At 41.7% G+C, this 22,003-nt stretch overlaps 1 protein-coding gene across 5 annotated transcripts in view; it reads left to right on the top strand.

Moving 5' to 3' along the window:
• The window catches only part of vps13c (vacuolar protein sorting 13 homolog C), a 284,102-nt gene that overhangs the window by 55,591 nt on the left and 206,508 nt on the right, over positions 1-22,003 (top strand). For all 5 annotated transcript variants that reach the window (XM_072553135.1, XM_072553136.1, XM_072553137.1 and 2 more), the window contains 2 exons: positions 18,690-18,749; positions 21,787-21,867. In XM_072553135.1, coding sequence (XP_072409236.1) covers positions 18,690-18,749; positions 21,787-21,867 — 141 coding nt within the window. The remainder of the gene's footprint in view (positions 1-18,689; positions 18,750-21,786; positions 21,868-22,003) is intronic.

Here is a 22,003-nt window from a genome sequence, read left to right on the forward strand (position 1 = left end):
TTTCTAAAATCGCTATAGCTATACCTACTGCACATGGACTGCAGTGGTTCAAAAAAAAGCATGTCATCGCTATCACCATCACCTTGGGCAATTAGAGATGGACATTAAATGCTGGCTTAACCAGTAATGTCCACATCCTGTGAAACAGTAAAAACAAATTATCTTAACCTTTTCAAGGATTCTCACATCTATATTAAAGGATAATAACCAGAACTGGACACAATGCTATTATGGCCTAAGCAGAGATTTATGAAAATTTGGTAAGCTTTCTTGCTTTTGTATTCTGTACCTTTGTTTGAAACTGCAGATCACTGTTTGCTTTTATAATTAATATGTACTGCCATTTTAAATTCTTTTAAAACGTCTGACTGTCCCTGCACACACTTTAGAATTGTCTCATTTGCTTCTCCTTGTCCTTTCTGCCAAAATGTTATCTCCCACTTTTCAGTGTTAAGTTCAATCTGACACTTTAAACTGTTAGCATCACTAATAGTAGAATGTGATTGAGTTGAGGTACACGTGGATTCTGGGTAATCCAAGATGGAGGACGGGAAAAATTTCTGGCTGTAATAGGCTGCTCTTTTTTTTTGAGGTATTTTAGGTGTTGGAGGTATTTCCTCAAATTTCAGGAACACCAATTACTGTTTTATATGCTGTTGCATTGCTTTGGAACTTTGGAGAAAAATTAGTCAAAACAACAGCATTTTTAAAAGGGAGAGGAAGAGACAAAGTCGCACATGGTCAGTCAGTGCAGGAGAATGAGAGGGAAAGAAACACACGCTGCTAACTGACACAGCAGTGAGCCTGCGCCGTTACTGCCTTTGTTGTTTGAATTCGTGTATTACTGGCCATCGGAGTACATCTGGGAAAATTAACAAACAGTGAAGTTCACATCTGATCTTGGAGGAACCTGATGGGAGAGGTCACAGCACAGAAACAGAAAAGTGAATAGTCTTAAGTGTGGCCTTATTGTAAGTCTGCAGTAGTGAGTAAAGTGGATTGGTTCTCGATAATGTTTTATTGAGATATGTCTCTTGAAGAAACTTAAAAATATATTAAGTTAGACTGGAACAGTGTTTTGTTGAGAAATAAGACTGCTGTTTTTCTGGGTCTAAGATTGAAAGAAGCAAAAATGGGCTTTAGTAGAGTGATATGCTTTTCTTGTCGGATGTGGGAGTTTAGGGAGAGTTTACATGTTAACTGAGGATTATATCTGCAATAAATGCCATGGGCTTTGCAACTAATCAGGTTAAATGGATCGGTTGGAGAGGCAATGAGGAATTTACAAAAGCATTGGGGTGTAATGGATGGCAGTTATAGGAAGATGAGTTAACTCCAGGAAAGCTAAGAAAAGTAGGCAGGTAGTGCATGAGTCTTCTGTGGCTATCCCCATTTGAAACAAGTATGCTATTTTGGAAACTGTAGTGGGTGATGGATTCTTAGGGAAATGCAGCACAAACAGCCAGGTTTCTGGTATCAATATTTGGCTCTCATGCAATGAGGGGTATGTTCAGTTCCAAGAGATCGATTGTGTTAGGGGATTCTCTAGTCCGAAGCACCGACAGGTCTGTGGTCAGCAGTGAAACATCAGAATGATGTGTTGCTTCCCTGGTGCTCGGTTCAAGGATGCCTCAGAGAGGTTGCAGAAAGTCCTCAAGGGGAAGAGGGCCCAGTGGGAGGCCATTGTACACACTGGAATCAATGATATAGGAAGGGAAATGGATGAGATTCTGAAGGAGAATATGGAGAGTAAGGCAGGAATTTTAAAAAGAGGTCCTCGAGAGTAATAATATCTGGATTACTCCCGGTGCTATGAGCTAGTGAGGGTAGGAATAGGAGGATAGAGCAGATGAATGCATGGCTGAGGAGCTGGTGTATGGCAGAAGGATTCACCTTTTTGGATCATTAGAATCTTTTCTGGGGTAGAAGTGACTTGTACAAGAGGACGGATTGCACTCCTCAGTTGGAAGGGGACTAATGCACTGGCAGAGAGAGCTGCTCGGGAGGATTTAAACTAGTAAGGTGGAGGGTTGGAACCCAGAGAGATGGTGAGGAAAGAGATCGATCTGATACAGTTGAGAACAGAAGAGTCAAACAGTCAAGGCAGGCAGGGACAAAGCATAGACAAAGATAGGTCTGACAAATTAAACTGCATTTATTTCAATGCAAGAGGCCTAACTGGGAAGGAAGATGAACTCCGGGCATGGTTAGTAACATAGGACTGGGATATCATAGCCATGACAGAAACGTGGCTCAGGGATGGTGTTATGGACTAGGCCAGACCACTCAAAACATTCCTCAGCAGGCAGCCCAGGCCATAACTTTGCAATTTGTTTCGGAAAGTGTTACGAGACTGGGTAAACCCTCCTGCTTAATTCAAAACCAGCAACACAGCAAAGATTTATCCTATACAGTAATCTGTCAAAATTTGAGTGGCCAAGAACTATTTAAAGTAAAAATTAACAATTGGTTTTTCTAAAGTATAACTGAGAATAATTAACTAGCAACTATTTACTATTTCTTCCTCAAACCTATCTTTTACCTCCCCTTCTAGAATACCGATAAAACTCCCAATTAAGATTTACAAAACCACCCTTCTAATCTCAAAATTAGGCAGCTTTCGTTCTTTTGTTTGGATCTACTTGTATCATCTTTTCTTTTTCTTGGGAATTTTTGCGTCACAGGTTACTGATCGAAAAGGTACCTTTTTAAGAGAGCTATTTTTTCAGGCAGTCTGTTTATATGCTGGGCTTGTCAGTTGTCCTCTCCACTGTTCAATTCTCCCCGGTCTTATACCCTCCCAAAGCATTGATTGTGTTATTGGCTTTTAAGATTGTCAGTATACTCAATTCAAACTGGATTGGAGTTTGATATTTTTCGGGGTATAATTTAAACTGAGTGGCCAAATTCGAATTTGTTCTTGGCTCCAGGCAACGAGCTAATAGTTATTCGACCGAGTGTTACATTGTTGCCTTATTGAGAACGCTTGGTGCTGTGGTTCTGCTTTTAACTATCAAAGGTACACCCATATTTCATAACAGGAAGTATACAGTGAAAATTAGTCATATTAAGTTAGAGAGGTTGACTACCAGGTTTAAAATAGCCAAAAATTTATTCACAAAATTACACAATGAAACATGAACAGAATAAAGAACCCATATAGAACTGAGTCTGCCCAAACTAGACTTAATTATGCTGTTCTGAATATACGCTACAGTCCCAATGGGCAAACCCCCTTAAAACACAGTACAAAGAAAGGGTCACATGTGTACAGGTTGAAGTTGGAAGGGCAGAAGAGAGAATTTCTGCATATGTCACCATTGACTTCCCAACCAATTCTGGACTGAACTAAACTGTTCAGCTCAGCTAGAGAGCTGACCACTCCCCTTTCATTCTACAGGTCAGTTCTAAAACATGACTTGGCCTGAAGTCTCATCTGTTTACATTTAAACAAAAGGGCCTCTCAATACCGTTTAATTTCTATACCAAACTAGACTAATTGGAACTGAGAGCGGTTTATTACTCATCTGAAAAAACCAAAGACAGAGTAACCTTGCGAAAAAAAAACCAGCTTTGTGTCAATGGACAGGACTGGCAGCTTAATGTTCCAGGATACAAATGCTGTAGGAAGGACAGAAAGGGAGGCAAGAGAGGAGGGGGTAGTGGCTTTTTTTGCTAAGGGGTAGTATTACAACTGTACTAAGGGAGGATATTCCTGGAAATATATCCAGGGAGGTTATTTGGGTTGAACTGAGAAATAAGAAAGGGATGATCACCTTATTGGGATTGTATGAAAGACCCCTCTGATAGTCAGCGGGAAATTGAGGAACAAATTTGTAAGGAGATTGCACTTATCTGTAGGAATAATAGTGTGATTAGGGGAATTTAACTTTCCAAACATAGACTGGGACTGCCATAGTGTCAAAGGTTTAGATGGAGAGGAATTTAAGTGTGTACAAGAAAATTTTCTGATTCAGTATGTGGATGTACCTACTAGAGAAGGTGCAAAACATGACGACCTCTTGGGAAATAAGGCAGGGCAGGTGACTGAGGTCAGTGGGGGAGCACTTTGGGGCCAGCGACCATATTCTATTAGTTTTAAGAGTGATGGAAAAGAGTGACCATATCTAAAAATTCAAGTTCTAATTTGGAGGAAGGCTAATTTTGACGCTATTAGACAAAACTTCTAGAAGTTGATTGGGGGCAGATGCTTGCAGGTAAAGGGATGGCTAGAAAATGGGAAGCCTTCAGAAATGAGGTAACGAGAGTCCAGAGATGGCATTCCTGTTAGGGTGAAAGGAAATGCTGGATGACTAAAGAAATTGAGGGTTTGGTTAAGAAAAAGAAGGAAGCACATGTCAGGTATAGACAGGATAGATCAAGTGAATCCTTAGAAATGGTAAAGGCAGTTGGAGTATACTGAAGACTGAAATCGGGAGGGCAAAAAGGGGAGATGAGATAGCTTTGGGAAATAGAATTAAGGAGAATCCAAAGTGTTTTTATCAATACATTTAAGGATAAAAGGGTAACTAGGGAGAGAATAGGGCCCCTCAAAGATCAGCAAGGTGGCCTTTGTGTGAAGCTGCAGGAGATGGGGGGAGATACTAAATGAGTATTTTGCATCAGTGTTTACTGTGGAAAAGGACTTGGAAGGTATAGAATGTAGAGAAATAGATGGTGACATCTTGAAAAATGCCCATATTACAGAGGAGGAAGTACTGGATGTCTTGAAATGCATAAAAGTGGATAAATCCCCAGGACCTGATCTCTGGGGACCTAGAACTCTGAGAAGTTAGGGAAGTGATGCTGGGCCCTTTGAGATGTTTGTATCATCAATAGTCACAGGTGAGGTGCCGGAAGAGTGAAGATTAGCTAATGTGCCACTATTTAAGAAAGGTGGTATGGACAGACTAGGAAACTGTAGAACAGTGAGCCTGATGTTGCTGGTGGGCAAGTTGTTGGAGGGAATCCTGAGGGACAGGATGTACATGTATTAGGAAAGGTAAGGACTGATTAGGGATGGTCAACTTGGCTTTGTGCATGGGAAATCATGTCTCACAAACTTGATTGAGTTTTTTGAAGAAGCAACAAAGAAGATTGAGGGCAGAGCAGTAGATGTGATCTAGTTGGACTTCAGTAAGGCGTTCGACAAGGTTCCCCATGGGAAAATGATTAGCAAGGTTAGATCTCATGGAATACAGGGAGAACTAGCCATTTGGATACAGAACTGGCTCAAAGGTAGAAGACAGAGGGTGGTGATGGAAGGTTGTTTTTCAGACTGGAGGCCTGTGACCAGTGAAGTGCCACAAGGATCGGTGCTGGGCCCTCTACTTTTTGTCATTTACCTAAATGATTTGAATGCGAGCATAAGAGGTGTACAGTTAGTAAGTTTGCAGATGACACCAAAATTGGAGATATAACGAACAGTGAAGAAGGTTACCTCATATTACAGCGGGGTCTTGATCAGATGGGCTAATGGGCTGAGAAGTGGCAGATGGAGTTTAATTTAAGTAAAAGCGAGATGCTGCATTTTGGGAAAGCAAATCTTAGCAGGACTTATACACTTCATGGTAAGGTCCTAGGGAGTGTTGCTGAACAGAGACCTTGGAGTGCAGGTTCATAGCACCTTGAAAGTGGAATTGCAGGTAGATTGGATAGTGAAGAAGGCGTTTGGTATGCTTTCCTTTTATTAGTCAGAGTATTGAGACAAGGAGTTGGGAGGTCATGTTCTGTCTGTGCAGGACATTGGTTAGGCCACTTTGGGAACATCCTATTGGAAGGAATTTGTGAAACTTGAAAAGGTTCAGCAAACATTTACAAGGATGTTGCCAGGGTTGGAGGATTTGAGTTGTAGGGAGATGTTGAATAGGCTGGGCTGTTTTCCCTAGAGTGTCAGAGGCTGAGGAGTGACCTTATGGAGGTTTATAAAATCATGAGGAGCATGGATAGGTTGAACTGTCAGTCTTTTCCCCAAAGTGGGGGAGTCCAGAATTAGAGAGCATATGTTTAGGGTGAGAGGGGAAAAGATATAAAAGAGACCTAAGGGGCAACTCTTTCACACAGAGGGTGGTACGTGTATGGAATGAGCTGCCAGAGGAAGTGGTGGAGGTGGGTACAATTGCAACATTTAAAAGGCATCTGGATGGGTATATGAATAGGAAGGGTTTGGAGGGATATGAGCCAGGTGCTGGCAGGTGGAAGAAGATTTGGTTGGGATATCTGGACGGCATGGATGATTTGGACTGAAGGGTCTGTTTCCGTGCTGTACATCTTTGACTATACGTATTTTTAGTTTTCTTCGGAGGATTATATTATCTGCAGCTATTGTAGGTATATCTTATTCACTTAGTCACCAAGTTGGAACTGCTTCCAGTGCACACAAGGGGACAATGTTCCCAACTCTCCCCCAGCTCTCTAATGTTCTCAAACATGTTTGGATGCTAATCTTTCATGAAATTCCCTCCTGAACAGCAGGAATAACTGTCAATATGAATCTGCAATCAGCCGACATGTTGAGCAGTGGGTGAATTGGGCATTTAGTAGATCAGGAGGGACAGTGAGGTCTGCAGATGCTGAAGATCAGAGTTGGGTGTGTTGCTGGAAAAACAGCAGGTCAGGCAGCATCCTAGGAGCAGGAAAATTGACGTTTCGGGCAAAAGCCCATCAGGGTTTCTGATGGGAGAGCCAAGATGGCGGCGACTGAGCAAGTCTGAGTCTATAGTGCTCCTCCCAAGACCTAGGCAAAGTCAGCCACCCTCCTCCTCCTCACTCACCAAATCAATTAAAAATAGTTTTTACTTAGTGTAATTAGTGATTTAGTACTAAATTTAAACAGTTCAGTCACCTGTAAAAAATGACTGGGGGGAAAGGAGCCTGCAGTTCTCAGCAGGCAGGAGCCCCTTCCCCCACCCTCTCCAGCTGCAGCAGACCCGTCCGCAGCCACCCCGGGGGACTTACCTCTGGTGGCGAGCCTCGTGGAAATAATCTCTAAACTCGACACGAAGATCGATTCTTAGAGTCCCGAAGCCGATGGAATTCATTCTCTGCCGCGCTACAAAAGCACGACAGAGACATTGAGGAAATTGAATGCTGAGTCGGAGGGGCGGAGCTAAAGGCCACGACCTCCGAGGCCATTGCAGAATCGGCCGTGGATTGGGTCCAGACTCAAGCAGCAAGTCCGGACCTTAGAGAATCATGTTGACGACCTCGAGAATAGAGGTCGTCAAAAAAATATTAGTTTGCTGGGCCTTCCCGAACAGGAAGGAGGAGGCCAGCTTACAAGGTTCCTTGAACGGTGGCTTCTGCAGTTGTTGAATCTGGAGGCTGGATCAGGCCAGGTAAGGGTGGAATGGGCCTACCGGGTTGCAATACGCGGGCCTGGCTCGAACCAGCACCCCCGTCCTGTCCTGTTCCGGCTGCAGAGCTACAAGGTGAGGCAGATGCTCCAGAAATCTTGGGAAAGGTCCCTAAGCCATGACTTATAAAGGATCCAAGATGTTATTTCAGGATTTTTCCCCAGCTTTGGTCTGAAAGAGGAAGGTGTTTGATGAAGCAAAGAAGCGTTTAAGGGGTTTAAACATTCAATACTCCTTGCGCTACCCAGCTATACTAGACTTCAGCTGTATATAAGGGTCCGTGTATAACTTCAGATCACTGGAGAAGGCCAAGGAACTTTTGGACTCTCTTAGACAAATTATAAGAGTTAATTGACGTTGTTTTGCCCTACCCCCACCCCAGTTTACCCCCTCTTTTTTTTTCCCTTTCATTACCTTACTGTTTAATATTATCTCCGGGGAGTGGGAAGAAGGGTTTATTTATTCATCTTTTACTTAGTGATTTTCTTCCCCCCCTCCCTGTTATTTTCTATTAATATATTTGCTGAGACTGTAATTTTATAGTCATATATGTTCATATATGGTATTAACATTACCAAATATATCCAGGTGTTGGTGTGGGTTGGGGGGGAGGCGGGGGATATGGTACTCACTGTTAGTTCTAGTTCAGTAGTATACTTGAATTTTCTTTATCCCATCGTGGGGTGCCTGGGTCAAGGGTGGGGCACTGGTTGGGAGAGGTTAGGATGGGTTTTTTGGAAAGGAAGTGATGCCCCCTGGGAATAAGGGGGAAGATCTCCATTTAAATACGTTTTATACTTTTTTTTACTATTTAGAAATAGTTTTTTTAATTATATTGATCTGAATGTACTAAAGAGCTCTTTATTTTTGTGAATTTTATATGCTCTATGCTTGGGATGTTTTGGATAAATATGGGTTTGTGTTGTGATCCGATGTTAACACATTCCAGGCATGTATTTCACTGCTCAATTTGTGTTATCCGTTGGGTTTTTTTTCTCTTGAATAATGTAAGAATTTTAATGATACACTCTGGTCAGTTCTAAGTTAGATGAGTAGTTAGTTGAGTTTTCTTTTTTTTCTCTTGGCATTTCTGTTTTCTTGTTTGATAGATTTTGGTGATCATTTATTTAAGATTTAACTGTATATCAATGTCTAAGTGCAAGTGACCATGTTGAGGGAAATTCACTTGCTATGACAGAATTTCAAGTTTAGAATCTTGAGCATGATTGGAAACTTGAGCTTGGGTGTTTGTGTATGCGTTTGTTTGTTCTTTTGGGTGGGCAGTTGTGGGGGTGTAGGGGAAGGGGGGTAAGCAATAAAGAATTGTGTGAACATCTGGATTGGATATGCTCATCTGCACAGGGGCAGCTCATGACCCCACATGTGATCTTCAATCACATCAGGGAGCCACAAGCCACAACCCAGAACACCTGGATTAAGACACCTCAATATTATTAGTTGCAGGTTTAGGTACCCCAGCAGATAAAGGAGAAAACCATAGTCTTCTAAACTTCCAGACTTCTTTCAAACCTATTACCTCTTCCAACTGAAGGGACAAAAATACCGGATGCATGGAGTACCACCACCACCTCGAAGATCTACTCTAAACCACATATCATCCTGACTTGGAATTACATAACCTTTGTTGGACCCACTCATGCTGCCCAAGCATGACCATGGTTCTAGAAGGCAGTTCAATGGCAATTAGAAAAGGTAATAAATGTTGGCCTAACCAATGATGCCCACCTCCCATGCAGGAATAAAAGAGAAGTCCAGACATTGATTCATGCTGGACATTTCAGGAATAAGAAATGATGATTAAGGAGGGGAAAAATTAGGGTTCTTGCATTCTATAAAAATGTTCATAGAATCTCTATCTGAAAGCTATAAGAATGTTGCCTGCAATGCTATAAACTAATGTATTTGGTATGCTTACCTTTATTGGTCAGTATAATGAGTATAGGAGTTGGGAGGTCATGCTGTGGCTGTACAAGACATTGGTTAGGTCGCTCTTGGAATACTGCGTTCAGTTCTGGTCTCCCTGCAATAGGAAGGACGCTGTGAAACATGAAAGGATTCAGAAAGGATTTATAAGGATATTGCCAGGGTTGGAGGGTTTGAACTATAGGGAGAGGCTGGGACTATTTTCCCTGGAGCCTCGAGGCTGAGGGACATGGTTTGACAAGGTATTTTTCCTAGGGATGCGGAAGTCCAAAGCTACAGGGCATAGGTTGTTGATGAGGTGGGAAAGCTTTAAAAAAGACATCAGGGCAACTTTTTCACTCAGGGTGGTGTCTGTGTGGAGTGAGCTGGTACCATTACACAATTTAAAAGACATCTGGATGGGCATATGAATTGGAAGGGTTTAGAGAAATGGACCAAATGCTTACAAGTGGGAGAAGGTTTGATTAGATTAGATTCCCTACAGTGTGGAAGCAGGCCCTTTAGCCTAACAAGTCCACACCGACGCTCCAAAGAGTAACCCACCCAAATCCATTTCCCTTTGACTAATGCACCTAACACGACAGGCAATTTAGCTTGGCCAATTCACCAAACCTGCACATCTTTGGATTGTGGGAGGAAACCGAAGCACCCGGAGGAAACTCAAGCAGACGAGAATGTGCAAACTGCCCACACAGTCGCCCGAGACTGGAATTGAACCTAGCTCCCTGCTGCTACGAGGCAGCAGTGCTAACCACTGAACCACCGTGTGTTTATTTAGGAGATCTGTTCAGCATGGACAAGTTGGACCGAAGAATCTTTTTCCATGCTGTATATCTCTATGACTTAATCTGACTTCACACCAGTCATAATATTAATGTAACTGCAAATAATTCTAATGTGTGACAGACAACTTGAAACATTTGGAAATGTATTTCTTCCCAGTGCCAACAAGTATTGAAATTATTTACCTGCCTTTATCATTTCTCCTTCTCCTGCTTCAAAGCCCATATTGGCCTTACTAAACCATTACTACTTTCTTATGATGTGTGAAATCACGGCCCTCCACTAAAGGCTTTTCCAATTTAAAAAAAAATAACTTTTCATTCTTAAAGTTGAACTCAGCATTTCCTATAGGAAAGGGTGACTTTAAACTATATTTAATAATGCTTGAAAGTTGAATTACTGCAGCCCAGACATTTGCTTGTTTGCATTTGGGGCTGCTTCATGATCAGTAACCACACAACTCCAGATGGTGGGTAGAAAATCCTTGCGATAGTCTCAACCATGAAGTAAAATTGTGTTTAACAGACTCCAATGAACAACAATGGATCTACAGCCAGAAATTGATAAATATTTGGTCTGAAGTATTTCAAAGCATATGCCTTTCCAAGATTAAAAATCACATAACACCAGGTTATAGTCCAACATGTTTATTTGGAAGCATTAGCTTCATCAGTGGTTGTGGAGTATAAGATCGTAAGACACAGAATCTATAGCAAAAGTTTACACTGTGATGTAACTGAAATTATTATATATTGAGAAAGACCTGGATTGTTTCAGTCTCATCTCTTAGAATGCACATGTTGGTTTCAGTTCTTTCACAAGTAAAAGTTACTTTCTCAAGTGAACTTTAACAATTGGTGTCATGTCAGCCCAGATACTGCATTGAAGGTGTGAGCTGCCCTGTATGAGACCATTCTAATCTAAAAAATGGATTTGCAGAATATTACGTGGATTCATGCAGTATTTGAGCAAAATAAAATGTAATTCTGCAAGTACAAATTCTCCCCACAAAATGTGTGTTTGTGCATGTGGGTGTCGGGGGTGGAGGGAAGGCAGGGGTTATGAGTGACTGAGAAGGTGCATGTGGGAGTGTATGAGAGAGGGTCTGCGTGTGTTTATGGATCTGTAGGTGTGTGACATGCGCGCACGCTCACTCTCTCTCGCGCGCACGCTCACTCTCTCTCGCGCGCACGCTCACTCTCTCTCGCGCGCACGCTCACTCTCTCTCGCGCGCACGCTCACTCTCTCTCGCGCGCACGCTCACTCTCTCTCGCGCGCACGCTCACTCTCTCTCGCGCGCACGCTCACTCTCTCTCTCGCGCGCACGCTCACTCTCTCTCGCGCGCACGCTCACTCTCTCTCGCGCGCACGCTCACTCTCTCTCGCGCGCACGCTCACTCTCTCTCGCGCGCACGCTCACTCTCTCTCGCGCGCACGCTCACTCTCACTCTCTCTCTCACTCTCTCTCACTCACTCTCACACTCTCACTCTCTCACTCTCTCACTCTCTCACTCTCTCTCTCTCTCTCTCTCACTCTCTCTCTCTCTCTCTCTCTCTCTCACTCTCTCTCTCACTCTCTCTCTCACTCTCTCTCTCACTCTCTCTCTCACTCTCTCTCTCACTCTCTCTCTCACTCTCTCTCTCACTCTCTCTCTCACTCTCTCTCTCACTCTCTCTCTCACTCTCTCTCTCACTCTCTCTCTCACTCTCTCTCTCACTCTCTCTCTCACTCTCTCTCTCACGTCAGCCCCCGCCCCCAAAAATAAATGCATCCACATGCACAAACACGCATGTAAGTTTGTGGGGTGAATTTGTACTTGCAGAATTACCTTTTATTTTGCTCAAAAACTGCATGAATCCATGTAAGATTCAGTAAATCTGTTTTTTGGATAAGAATCAGTCTGACCATTTGTGGCGCAGACAGTCTCACACGGGGCAGCTCACACCTTAAGTGCATTATCTGGGCCAACATGGCACCAATTGTTAAAGTTCACTTGAGAATGTAACTTTTATATATAAATCTCAGAACTTTTTTAAAAGAACTGAAACCAACATGGTCATTCGAAAAGATGAGAGATTTAACAAATAATCCAGGTATTTTTCCAAGATATAATTTCAGTTACATCACGCTGTAAACGTTTGCTATAAATTGAGTCTTATGACCTTATACTCCACAACCAATTTATGAAGGGACAGTGCTCTGAAAGCTAGCACTTCCAAATAAACCTGTTTGACTATAACCTGGTGTTGTGATTTTTAACTTTTGTACACCTCAGTTCAACACCAGCATCTCCAAATCATGCTTTTCCAAGAAATGTAATCCAGTTTATTAGTCAATGTTGTATGATACAAAGTCAGCAAGAGTACTTAAAGGAAAATGTAATCCAAGGATGGTGATTTGATTCACAGACCTAGTTTCTGTAAAGGTTTTCAAAATTTGGATTTTTCTTTGAGGTTTCTGCAAATCTATTTTTAAGGTATTTCTGCACAGTCCAAAGCCATGACTGGCAACCTTGAAAAAGGCAAGGGTAGCAGCTGCCTGAAAGATCTCCTTGGAAATTCCTGTTGACTTGAAACTGAATTGCTGTTCGTATGCTTCAGCTCGATCAGAATAGTAGGACTTCCATTCAAACTACACTATACAGGTGGTTCCTAATTTATGAATGTCCAACATCCGATTTATGAACACTTTCTTATATTTAGCGATGAGATTCCAGATTAATGTTAAGAATCTGATGTGAGCGTTCAATCATGCTGACAGCTGTTGTGATTTTTAACTTTGTCCACCCCAGTCCAACACTGGCACCTCCACATCATAGCTATTTTATTGTACTGCGTCATGTTCTGACTTGTGTACGAATCAACTTGTGAATGTAGTCTGGAATGGAACCTGTTTATAACCCAGGGACTGCATGTGGTTTACCTGCACCACATAGAGTACAGTGATTCACAAAGATGCTCACTACCACCTTGGGATAACTTGAGATGAGCAGCAAATACTGGCTTTGTACCACTCTCATTTTATGAAAGGATTTAAAAAAACTTTTCATTAAATAATGTTAGTGATTTAAAATGAGGTGAAGGAGGGATAATATATACACAGTTTTCAACGTAGCTCATCACCACGAAAGTACGATGATGGTCATTTGTAGTTGCTTATAGCCCAGGCAAAATTACTAGTTTATCGTCAATGCTATGGCCAATGTATGAACAGATGCAATGTGAAGGGAATGATGTAGCTTACTGGTGTCAAAGTAATTCATTATTTTGAGAAACGTCACTTGCTTCTCCTCACATGTAGGCCTCCAATCTGTGGCCCACTCAATCACCCTTTGACCTGAGTTCGAAGGCCATGGGTTAAATTCTCACTACGGAAGCTGAACATGTATTTTAGACTTACAGTCCAATTCGCAACGATGGAGCACTGCAAGGTTGGAGGTACTGTCTTTAGGCCAAGATGTTAAATTGAGGTTTCATCTAGCCAGAGTCGTATCTGACTCCAGATTAATGCTGTTTCTCTCTCTCTACAGATGCAGCCAGAGCTGTTGAATTTCTTCAGCATTCTGTATTTCTCTCACCTAGTCCTTAGGCATGTAAAAGGAGTTCTTCCCCAATCTCCTTAATTTTAGGTTTGTAAGATGTAAGGCGGTGTAGCTTGGCAATTAATTGCAAAAAACTGCTTATTAAGTGAAGTGAAATCCTGTTATTAACATAATTTAGTGTTGTGTTCGATGTTGACAGTTGTTAAAGTAAATTATGAGGAGGCATACGAAGCAATGTGGTATTTGAATTTGTTGACATAAGGCTGCTAAATGCACTGAATCTTGCATTGGTCATCCACCAATCAGCATCACTAAAAGTAATTACCTGGTTATTCTTTGAAATTACTTTGAGAGCATTGGTGACTGAGTGACAGGTCATACCTAATAGTGGCACATTCAGTGTTTGCTGTAAGGAGCAGTTCATTCCATCTTGCCTCCTGTCATGCATCCACATGGGATAATTTTCCATACACAGTCAGACCCTAGGACTTCAGAATAATGTAATCCACAAATTATGCAGTTTCTGGCTGCATGTCATGCAAGATCTTAGCTTGTGCTGGAATTTTCCCCATGATCTAAATGAGTTGAACTCTGCTCACCCAGTGCTTCCAATATATTCAGGAACCATTTGTTTTTTTTAATTCTTTCATGGGATGCAGGCAATAGAGGTACAATCAGCATTTGGTCACCATCCTGAATTGCTCTTGAACTCTGTGCCTTCCTAAGCCATTCAGAGGATAGGGGTTCAGTTAGCTCAGTTGTTGGACAGTTGGATTGTGATGCCAAATGATATCAACAGGGTGTGTGAAATTCTGTCACTGGCTCAGGTTACCAGGAAGGACTCACCTTCTTAACCTGAGATGTGGTGACCATCCATGTTAAACCATTGCCTTGCCATTTGGAAGGTGGTCAAGAGTCAAATAAATTGTAGCCCCGGAGTTGCATTTAGGCCAGACCAGGTAAGAATAGATTTCTTTCCCTGAAGAACGCTGATGATCCATTTGGGCTTTTCGATCAAGTTATGATAGTTGTTTACGAAGGGAAAGTCGTGCTTGACAAATGTGAAATTGTTTGAGGATCCAACTAGTAGAGTAGATAACGGGGGGGTGATTGGGCAGTAGATGTGACTTAATTGGACTTTCAGAAGGCTTTCTCTAAGGTCCAACATAAGAGATTACTATGCAAAGTCCAAGTGCAAGATATTGGAGGCTGTGCACTGAAACAGATTGTTTCCTGTCTACCAGTTTTCAAAGGCTAGCAATGAATGGGTCTTTTTCCAATTGGCAGACATGAACGAGTGGACTACTTCAGGGATCTGTGCTTGGACTGCAACTATTCGCAATATATATTAATGATTTAGATGAGGAAACTTGGTGTCAAAACATTACACTTTATCTAACACAAATGCATAACTTTATATTCTCGTTCCAATTATGGAAAAAGTGTTAAAAAGGTTGTTCGTTGGGGGGGAAAAACAAACTTGGATTCATTTATTCAGAGATTTCTAATGAGATTTCATTGCTGTTGACACTGATGAGGTTCCAACTATAAACTGGGGAAATGGCTGGAGGATTTGCCTTTATAGATGCAAGATTAGTTTAATGCTTCACCCGAATTTTATTATAAGCTAAACCAAATGTGAAATTAATACAGCAACCAAATGGAAAGTCAGCTCAGTTGTAGGAATATGAGTTGGCAGGAGTGAGCAGAGGAGTCCTTGCTATGAAAATGATGTCATTCGACTAATTGCAAAGTTGCTGAAGAAATTTTTTGCTCATTGACTTTGAGCTCAATAAGCAGAAAATGTAATTTTATTGGATAAATGGAATATGTTAACAATTGACGCATACAGTTCATGCCGCAAAAGTAATATTGTAATGGATTTAATTCTTAAATCTGATTTGCTTCTGAAATTTTAAGTCTTTGTGAAATTGAAGCTGTTTCATGTGATGTTAAATTTGAACAAATGCATCATTTCATAGAATAGAATCATTGAATTTCTACGGTGTAGAAACAGGCCATTAGGTCCAGCAGGTCCACACTGACCCTCCGAAAGTAATCCATCCAGACCCTATTACTCTACATGTACCCCTGACCACTGCACCTAACCTACACATCCCTGAACATTATGGGCAACTTAGCATGGCCAATTCACCTAGCCTGCGCATCTTTGGATTGTGGGAGGAAACCGGAGCACCTGGAGGTAACCCATGCAGACAGGGGGAGAATGTGCAAACTCCACACAGTCACCCAAGGCTGGAATCGAATCCGGGTCCCTGGTGCTGTGAGGCAGCAGTGCTTACCACTGAACTAGTGTGATTTGATATAAAAGTTTTGCTGTCTTGCTCATTTATACCAGGGTCTGGGTATACGTTAAACACTAGCTTTGAGGTAGCCATCAGGAAGGAGAAGCCGACTACACCTCATCAATCTGTCTTTATTTGTCATTGACGATATTTATAGGAGTGACTGCCACACAGTCATTGTGGAGGCTAAGGTATGACTCCATATCAAGGACAGCTGCATACTGTGTGGTACTACTATCCTGCTAAATGGAATAAATTTTGGAATAGCTTAACGTGGGCTTTCATGAGCTGCTTTGGCTCATTAATAGCAGCAGAGCTAATTTGTGACAGTCTGTACCTTCTTGGCCTCATACCACCATTATTTGTCCATTGCGGAATGTGGGAGAGTACGCTTGGAGCAGCTTTAGGCTTATATCAGCATGAGAAATCACAGCACAGAATTGCATGCTGTCAAGAGTGGAAGCAGCTTGTCGAAGATGGAGCTAAATGACCCAATAATCAATGTGTCAAATAAGATGTCTGCACTCTTGCTGCATCCAATGGTGGACAACTAAAACAGCTGACAGAAACAAGAGGCTACATAGTATTTCCATCTTTTAATGACAGGAAGGCCTAGCCGTTTGAAACATTTGCAACCATCTTCAGTCAGAAGAACTAAGTAGGTGATCTATTTTTGCCTTCTGAAGTCGGCACTTGTCAAGAAACAGCTGAAAAGTAAAATCTGTCAACATCCTGACTGCAATACTGAAGACTTCACTGTACCCCTAAACATCATGCTCCAGTGCAATAAAACACCAGCATCTATTGGATGAACCAAATAGACGTATTCTGTTCAAAAAATTAGGAGGTGTGGAATCTGGTTATCACAGTCCCATCAGTCCACTCTGGATAATCAACCATTTGATGACAAACAGTGCTCCATAATATACAGTTGGGTTTTGCCAGGAGCACTTGAGTTTGCATCTGAAAACGCCTTGGGCCAAGCATGGACAAAAGAGCTGATTTCAACAAGTTAGATGAGCACCACTGACGAAAGGATCAGTTTAGAATTTGATTGAATATGACATTAATGAGATCATGCAAAATATAAATCTGATGAAGTTAATGCACATAAGGAAACAAAATTGTGTTGCTTTGGGCCATACCTAAGGATAATGGTTGTGATTGTTGGAGATCAGTTGTCTCAGTCATTGTGATTCGCAGTAAGTCAGGGTAGTGTCGAACGCCCAACTATCTTCACTTCAACAATGACGTGTCCGCCGACATATGGTTAGAAGTGAGTAGGTGAAGCCCTCTAAACAATGTTAAATACCATTTGTGACTCCTACTGAAGCAATCTGTTCCTGCATACTGCAAGACCTGGAACATGTGGGCTTGGACTGATAATCAACAAAAATTCACAGCACATTAGTGCCAAGCTATGATCGTGTTCAACGTAAAAGAATACAAACATTTCTTAATATACACTGACGTTTCCATTACTGATATCCTCCACCATCCTGGGAATTACCATTAATTGCTGGAATAAAATGGAAAGACTGTAATCACGTGGATATGTTCATCTATCATTTGAGATGACAAGATAAGTGGAGATAGCAGTTAATATAAAATGCAGTATATCCTAGCCTTTGTTAATAGGGTCATAAAGAACAAGAGCAGGGAGGTTTTGCGTCCCTGTGTAAGATATTAGTTAGTCCTTAGTTGGAGTATTGTGTGCATCTCTGGGCATCCCACTTTACAAAACATGTGAACACCTTTGGAACGAATGCGTAAGAGCTTTGAGAATGGTTCCAGGGTTGGGAAATCTTGGTTATGGAGAAGCTGGGACTAATTTCCTTGAAACAAAAAAGCATAGAGCAGATCTGACAGAAGTTTTCAAAATTATTCAAGGTTGAGCAGAGGGCAGAATTATTTCTATTTGTAAAAAGATCAAGAACAAGAGGGCATAAATTTAAAACTATTTGCTTAAGGAATAAATGAAATGAGAAACAAAACTTTTACATAGCAAGTGCTTTGGGCCTGGCATGTAGGGCCTGGAAGTGGCATTCCTTCTAATTTTCTTTCCCACTGCACAAGCCTATGAGATCTGTGCGCGGAAATGACTTCTGGAACAGCAAGTCGATGCTGTGATTGGTGTGCATTGAGGGAGTGGTAGAGGTGGATTCAGTTGAAACATTCAAGAGGACATCCGACAGCTACTTAAATGGCAATAATAAACAGGGTTATTGGAAAAGCGGTGGGAGAATGGCAGTAAATAATGATGCTCTTTCAGAGCATTGGTGCAGACTGAATGGGCCAAGTGTCATCTTCCTGCACTGCAATATTTCTGATTACTAGTTGGAGAGCTAATTTTTCCAATAATTTCTCAATTGTTGGAATGTTACAGCACAAAAGGCAGTCATTGGTCCATGTGCATGCCACAGTTCATTTCTTACTATAAACCTGTAATGGAATAGATCGAGAGTGACTGCTGCTTTACTTATGGTCCCCTCTTATGTTGACTGTACTGTCACTTGAAAAGTACTTAAAATTCAAACCTCAAAATCAAACACATATGTAGCTGTTCAAATAGTTAGGGTGAGGTGCTCTTTGGAGTAATGGTAATATCCTTCTCTCTGAACTCAAAGGTACAGGTTCAAATCCCACCACTCCACAGGTGTGTAATAACGTTTCTAAGCAGGTTGATTAGAAAATATTTATAGCATTGCAAATAGCTTTTGAAAAAAACCACATTATATTAATCAAACTTTTGTTTCTAGACAGCAGATGAAAACTGGACACCATGTATTTTGAGCGACACTGCAAAAATCATCTATAAGGTATTTGATTGTCACAGTAGATGCATCAAGCTTTTTCCATTTAAAGTTGATAAGTTCTGGGATTATTCTGGATGTATGCATGTGATATTTACTAATGTTATTGGGCGTGTTCAGAATACTTTATATTTGGTTTATACCATTTTAAAAAAAAACTGCATGCATTCATAGGTGACCAGTAGACAGAAATCGAGAGTAGTCGGAACCGCTGGTGCTTTGGCTTGAAGTTGTTTTGGATCTTTTTGCTTTTGAATCAGTCTTCACAGCAGAAGACTCCAGTGGCATACCCAAATCTCCAAGATCAGGGGTTAGAGGTCAATGTAGTGGCCATGACTAAGGAGATGATAGTGGGAGGGCTGTAAGGTTTGAGTAATAAATCACCCAGGCTGGATGGACTACACCCTGCTTCTGAAAGAGGGAGCTGAGGAGATTGTGGAGGCACTGGTGGTGATCTTTCAGGATTCGCTGGAGTCAGGGAGGGCCCCAGAGGACTAGAATATCGCAAATGTAAGCCCATGCTTCAGAAGAGAAATTGTCAGCTAGTTAGCCTAACCCCTCTTGTTGGTAAGGTTTTGGAGTCTGTTATTAAGGATGAGATTATGGCGTACTTGGAAGTGCATGGTAAAAAAGGGCTGAGTCAGCATGGCTTCTTCAAGGGGAGGTCAGGCCTGACAAATCTGTTAGAATTCTTTTGAGGAGATAATGAGCTAGTTTGACAAAGGAGAGTCAGTGGACGTGATCTACTTGGATATCCAGAAGACCTTTGACAAGATGCTGCACTAGATGCTGCTAAAGAAGAGCCCATTGTGTTAGGGGCAGGATGCTGGCTTGGCTAGAGGATTGGATGACTGGCATAAGGCAGAGGGTGGGGATAAAGGTGTCTTTTTCAGGTTGACAGCCAATGGCTAGTGGAGTTCTTCAGGGGTCAGTGTTTGAACCACAACTATTAATGTTATACATATAGGGTGGTGGAATTTAAGCGACCTAAGGGGCAACTTTTTCATGCAAGGGTTGGTGCATGTATGGAATGGGCTGTCAGAGGAAGTGATGGTGGCTTGTACAATTACAACATTTAAAAGACATCTGGACAGTTATATGAATAGAAAGGGTTTCAAGGGATACGGGCCAAGTGCTGGCAAATGGGACTAGATTAGGTTAGGATATCTGGTTGGCGAGGACGCTTTGGACTGAAGTGTTTCCTTGCTGTACATCTCTATGACTCTGATCTGGATAAAGGAACTGAGCGCATTGTTGCTAAGTTTGCAGATGCAACAAAGAAGGGTGGAGGGACAGATGGTGTTGAGGAAGCGTGGAAGCTGCAGAATCAACAGGCTAGGAGAGTCAGCAAAGAAATGGCACATGGAATGCAATGTGGGAAATTGTGAGGTTATGCTCTTTGTAGGAAGAATAGAGGTATAGACTATTTTTAAATGGAGAAAGGCTTTGGAAATCGGAAGTGCAGAGGGGCTTGCGAATCCTAGTTCAGGATTCTGTTAACGGGTAGGTTCAGTTTGTATTTGGCTTCCCAACTACTATGTTAGCAATCACTTCAAGAGGGCGAGAATACAAGATGAACTTCTGAGACTTTATAAAGGTCTAGTCAGACAACATTTTGGAAGTGAGAGCAGTTTTCCCTCCTGAATCTGAGGAAGATTGTGCTGGTCTTGGAGGGCGGTTCAGAGGAGGTTGAAAAAATCATCCTGGGGATGAAGAACTTTGTCATATGAGGTGTGGTTGAGAACGCTGGGCCTGTCCTCAATGGAGCTTAAAAGTATAAGGAGGAGGAATCTGATTGGAACTTGCAGAATTCTGCAAATCTAGAGAATGGAAGTGAAGGTGCTTTCACTAGTAAGAGAAACTACGACCTGAAGGCGCAGCTTCAGAATGAAGAGACAGCCTTTTAGACCTGAGATGATGAGGAATTTCTTCAGCCAGAGGATGGTGAATCTATGGAACTCGTTGTTATAGAAGGCTGTGGAGGCTAAGTCATGGAATGCATTTAAGACAGAGATAGGATCATTGAGTGAGGGGATCAAGGCAGGAGAATGGGGTTTAGAAACATATCAGCCATGATTGAATGGTGGAACAGACTTGATTGGCCTTATTCTGCTCCTTTATCTTGTGGTGTGAATCAGGAAAATAATTTGGGAGTAAGGATATCCGTGTGAATAAAGGTTCTGGGCAGTGTCACTTATCTCTCAAAATACAAAAGGTTAGTAAGGGTGCTGTGATCCTGAAAACACGATCATACAAGGTTTTGGAAGAGTAATAATGAAGGATTGTTTCCACTGGTTGGTAAGTCCTCCTGATGAAGCGCTAATGCTCAACACGTCGACTCTTCCTCCAATGTTGCCTGTCCTGTGCCTTTCCAGCGCCACACTTTTTGACTGTGAGCAAATAGAGGATAGGCTTAAGATTATCACTTGGAAAAATGAAGGGAACATTTTTGGTATGAGAGGGTCAGTACAACAGTCTTTGTCAAATATAAACTGACCACATCTTAAATGGAATTGCGTGGCAACTTGAAGGTGAAATGAAGAAAGTGCAGGGAAAAGTAGGATTGAAACAGCACACCAAGCAAAAATAAACTGAATTGATGCTTCATCTATCATGAAAACGCCACAGATACCTGATTTGAACATAAACATGATTTGTTTCCCTCAGACTTTGAAGATCTGTACTTGTTTTTTTATTTCATATAATAGCTTCTCTGATGTTACAATAGCACAGCCAAATGGCCCAAATGGTAGCCTCTTATACTAATGATTCCCTGAACATGACAGTAGTTCACATCACTGCCTTCGGCAATGAGCCGGGTGGGATTGAAGAGATGTTTACAAAGTGTTTTGGAGTAATGCTACAAACCTTGTTTGACCGAAATTGTTCACGTATTTAAATGGGAATGTAAGGTGACTCGTGTTGTGATTATAAAATATTGATTGCTTGCAATCGTGATGATGTAATCCTTGAATTTTTTTTTGTGATTTTTACCTTCAAAGCTGTTTTACTTTGGGAGTAATCACAGCTGTTTGTTCTTCAGCTTGTCCGCTTAGATTGCCTTTGTGCTTATTGGAATGTGAACAGCTTGCTGCTGTGCAATAACACGAGGGAGCAAATCTTGGTATGTATTTGTGTCACTGACTTGGAAGAATTGAGTGTTTATAATAGTTTCATTTGTGAATTGTCATGGGCACAATCCCATATGAGATTTTGTACTTTCCTTCATTTCCTTCCTTTGACCCATGAAACATCTTGCT

The sequence above is a fragment of the Chiloscyllium punctatum genome, chromosome 33 (genome assembly GCF_047496795.1).
Source record: "Chiloscyllium punctatum isolate Juve2018m chromosome 33, sChiPun1.3, whole genome shotgun sequence".
In the NCBI taxonomy this organism is placed as follows: domain Eukaryota; kingdom Metazoa; phylum Chordata; class Chondrichthyes; order Orectolobiformes; family Hemiscylliidae; genus Chiloscyllium; species Chiloscyllium punctatum.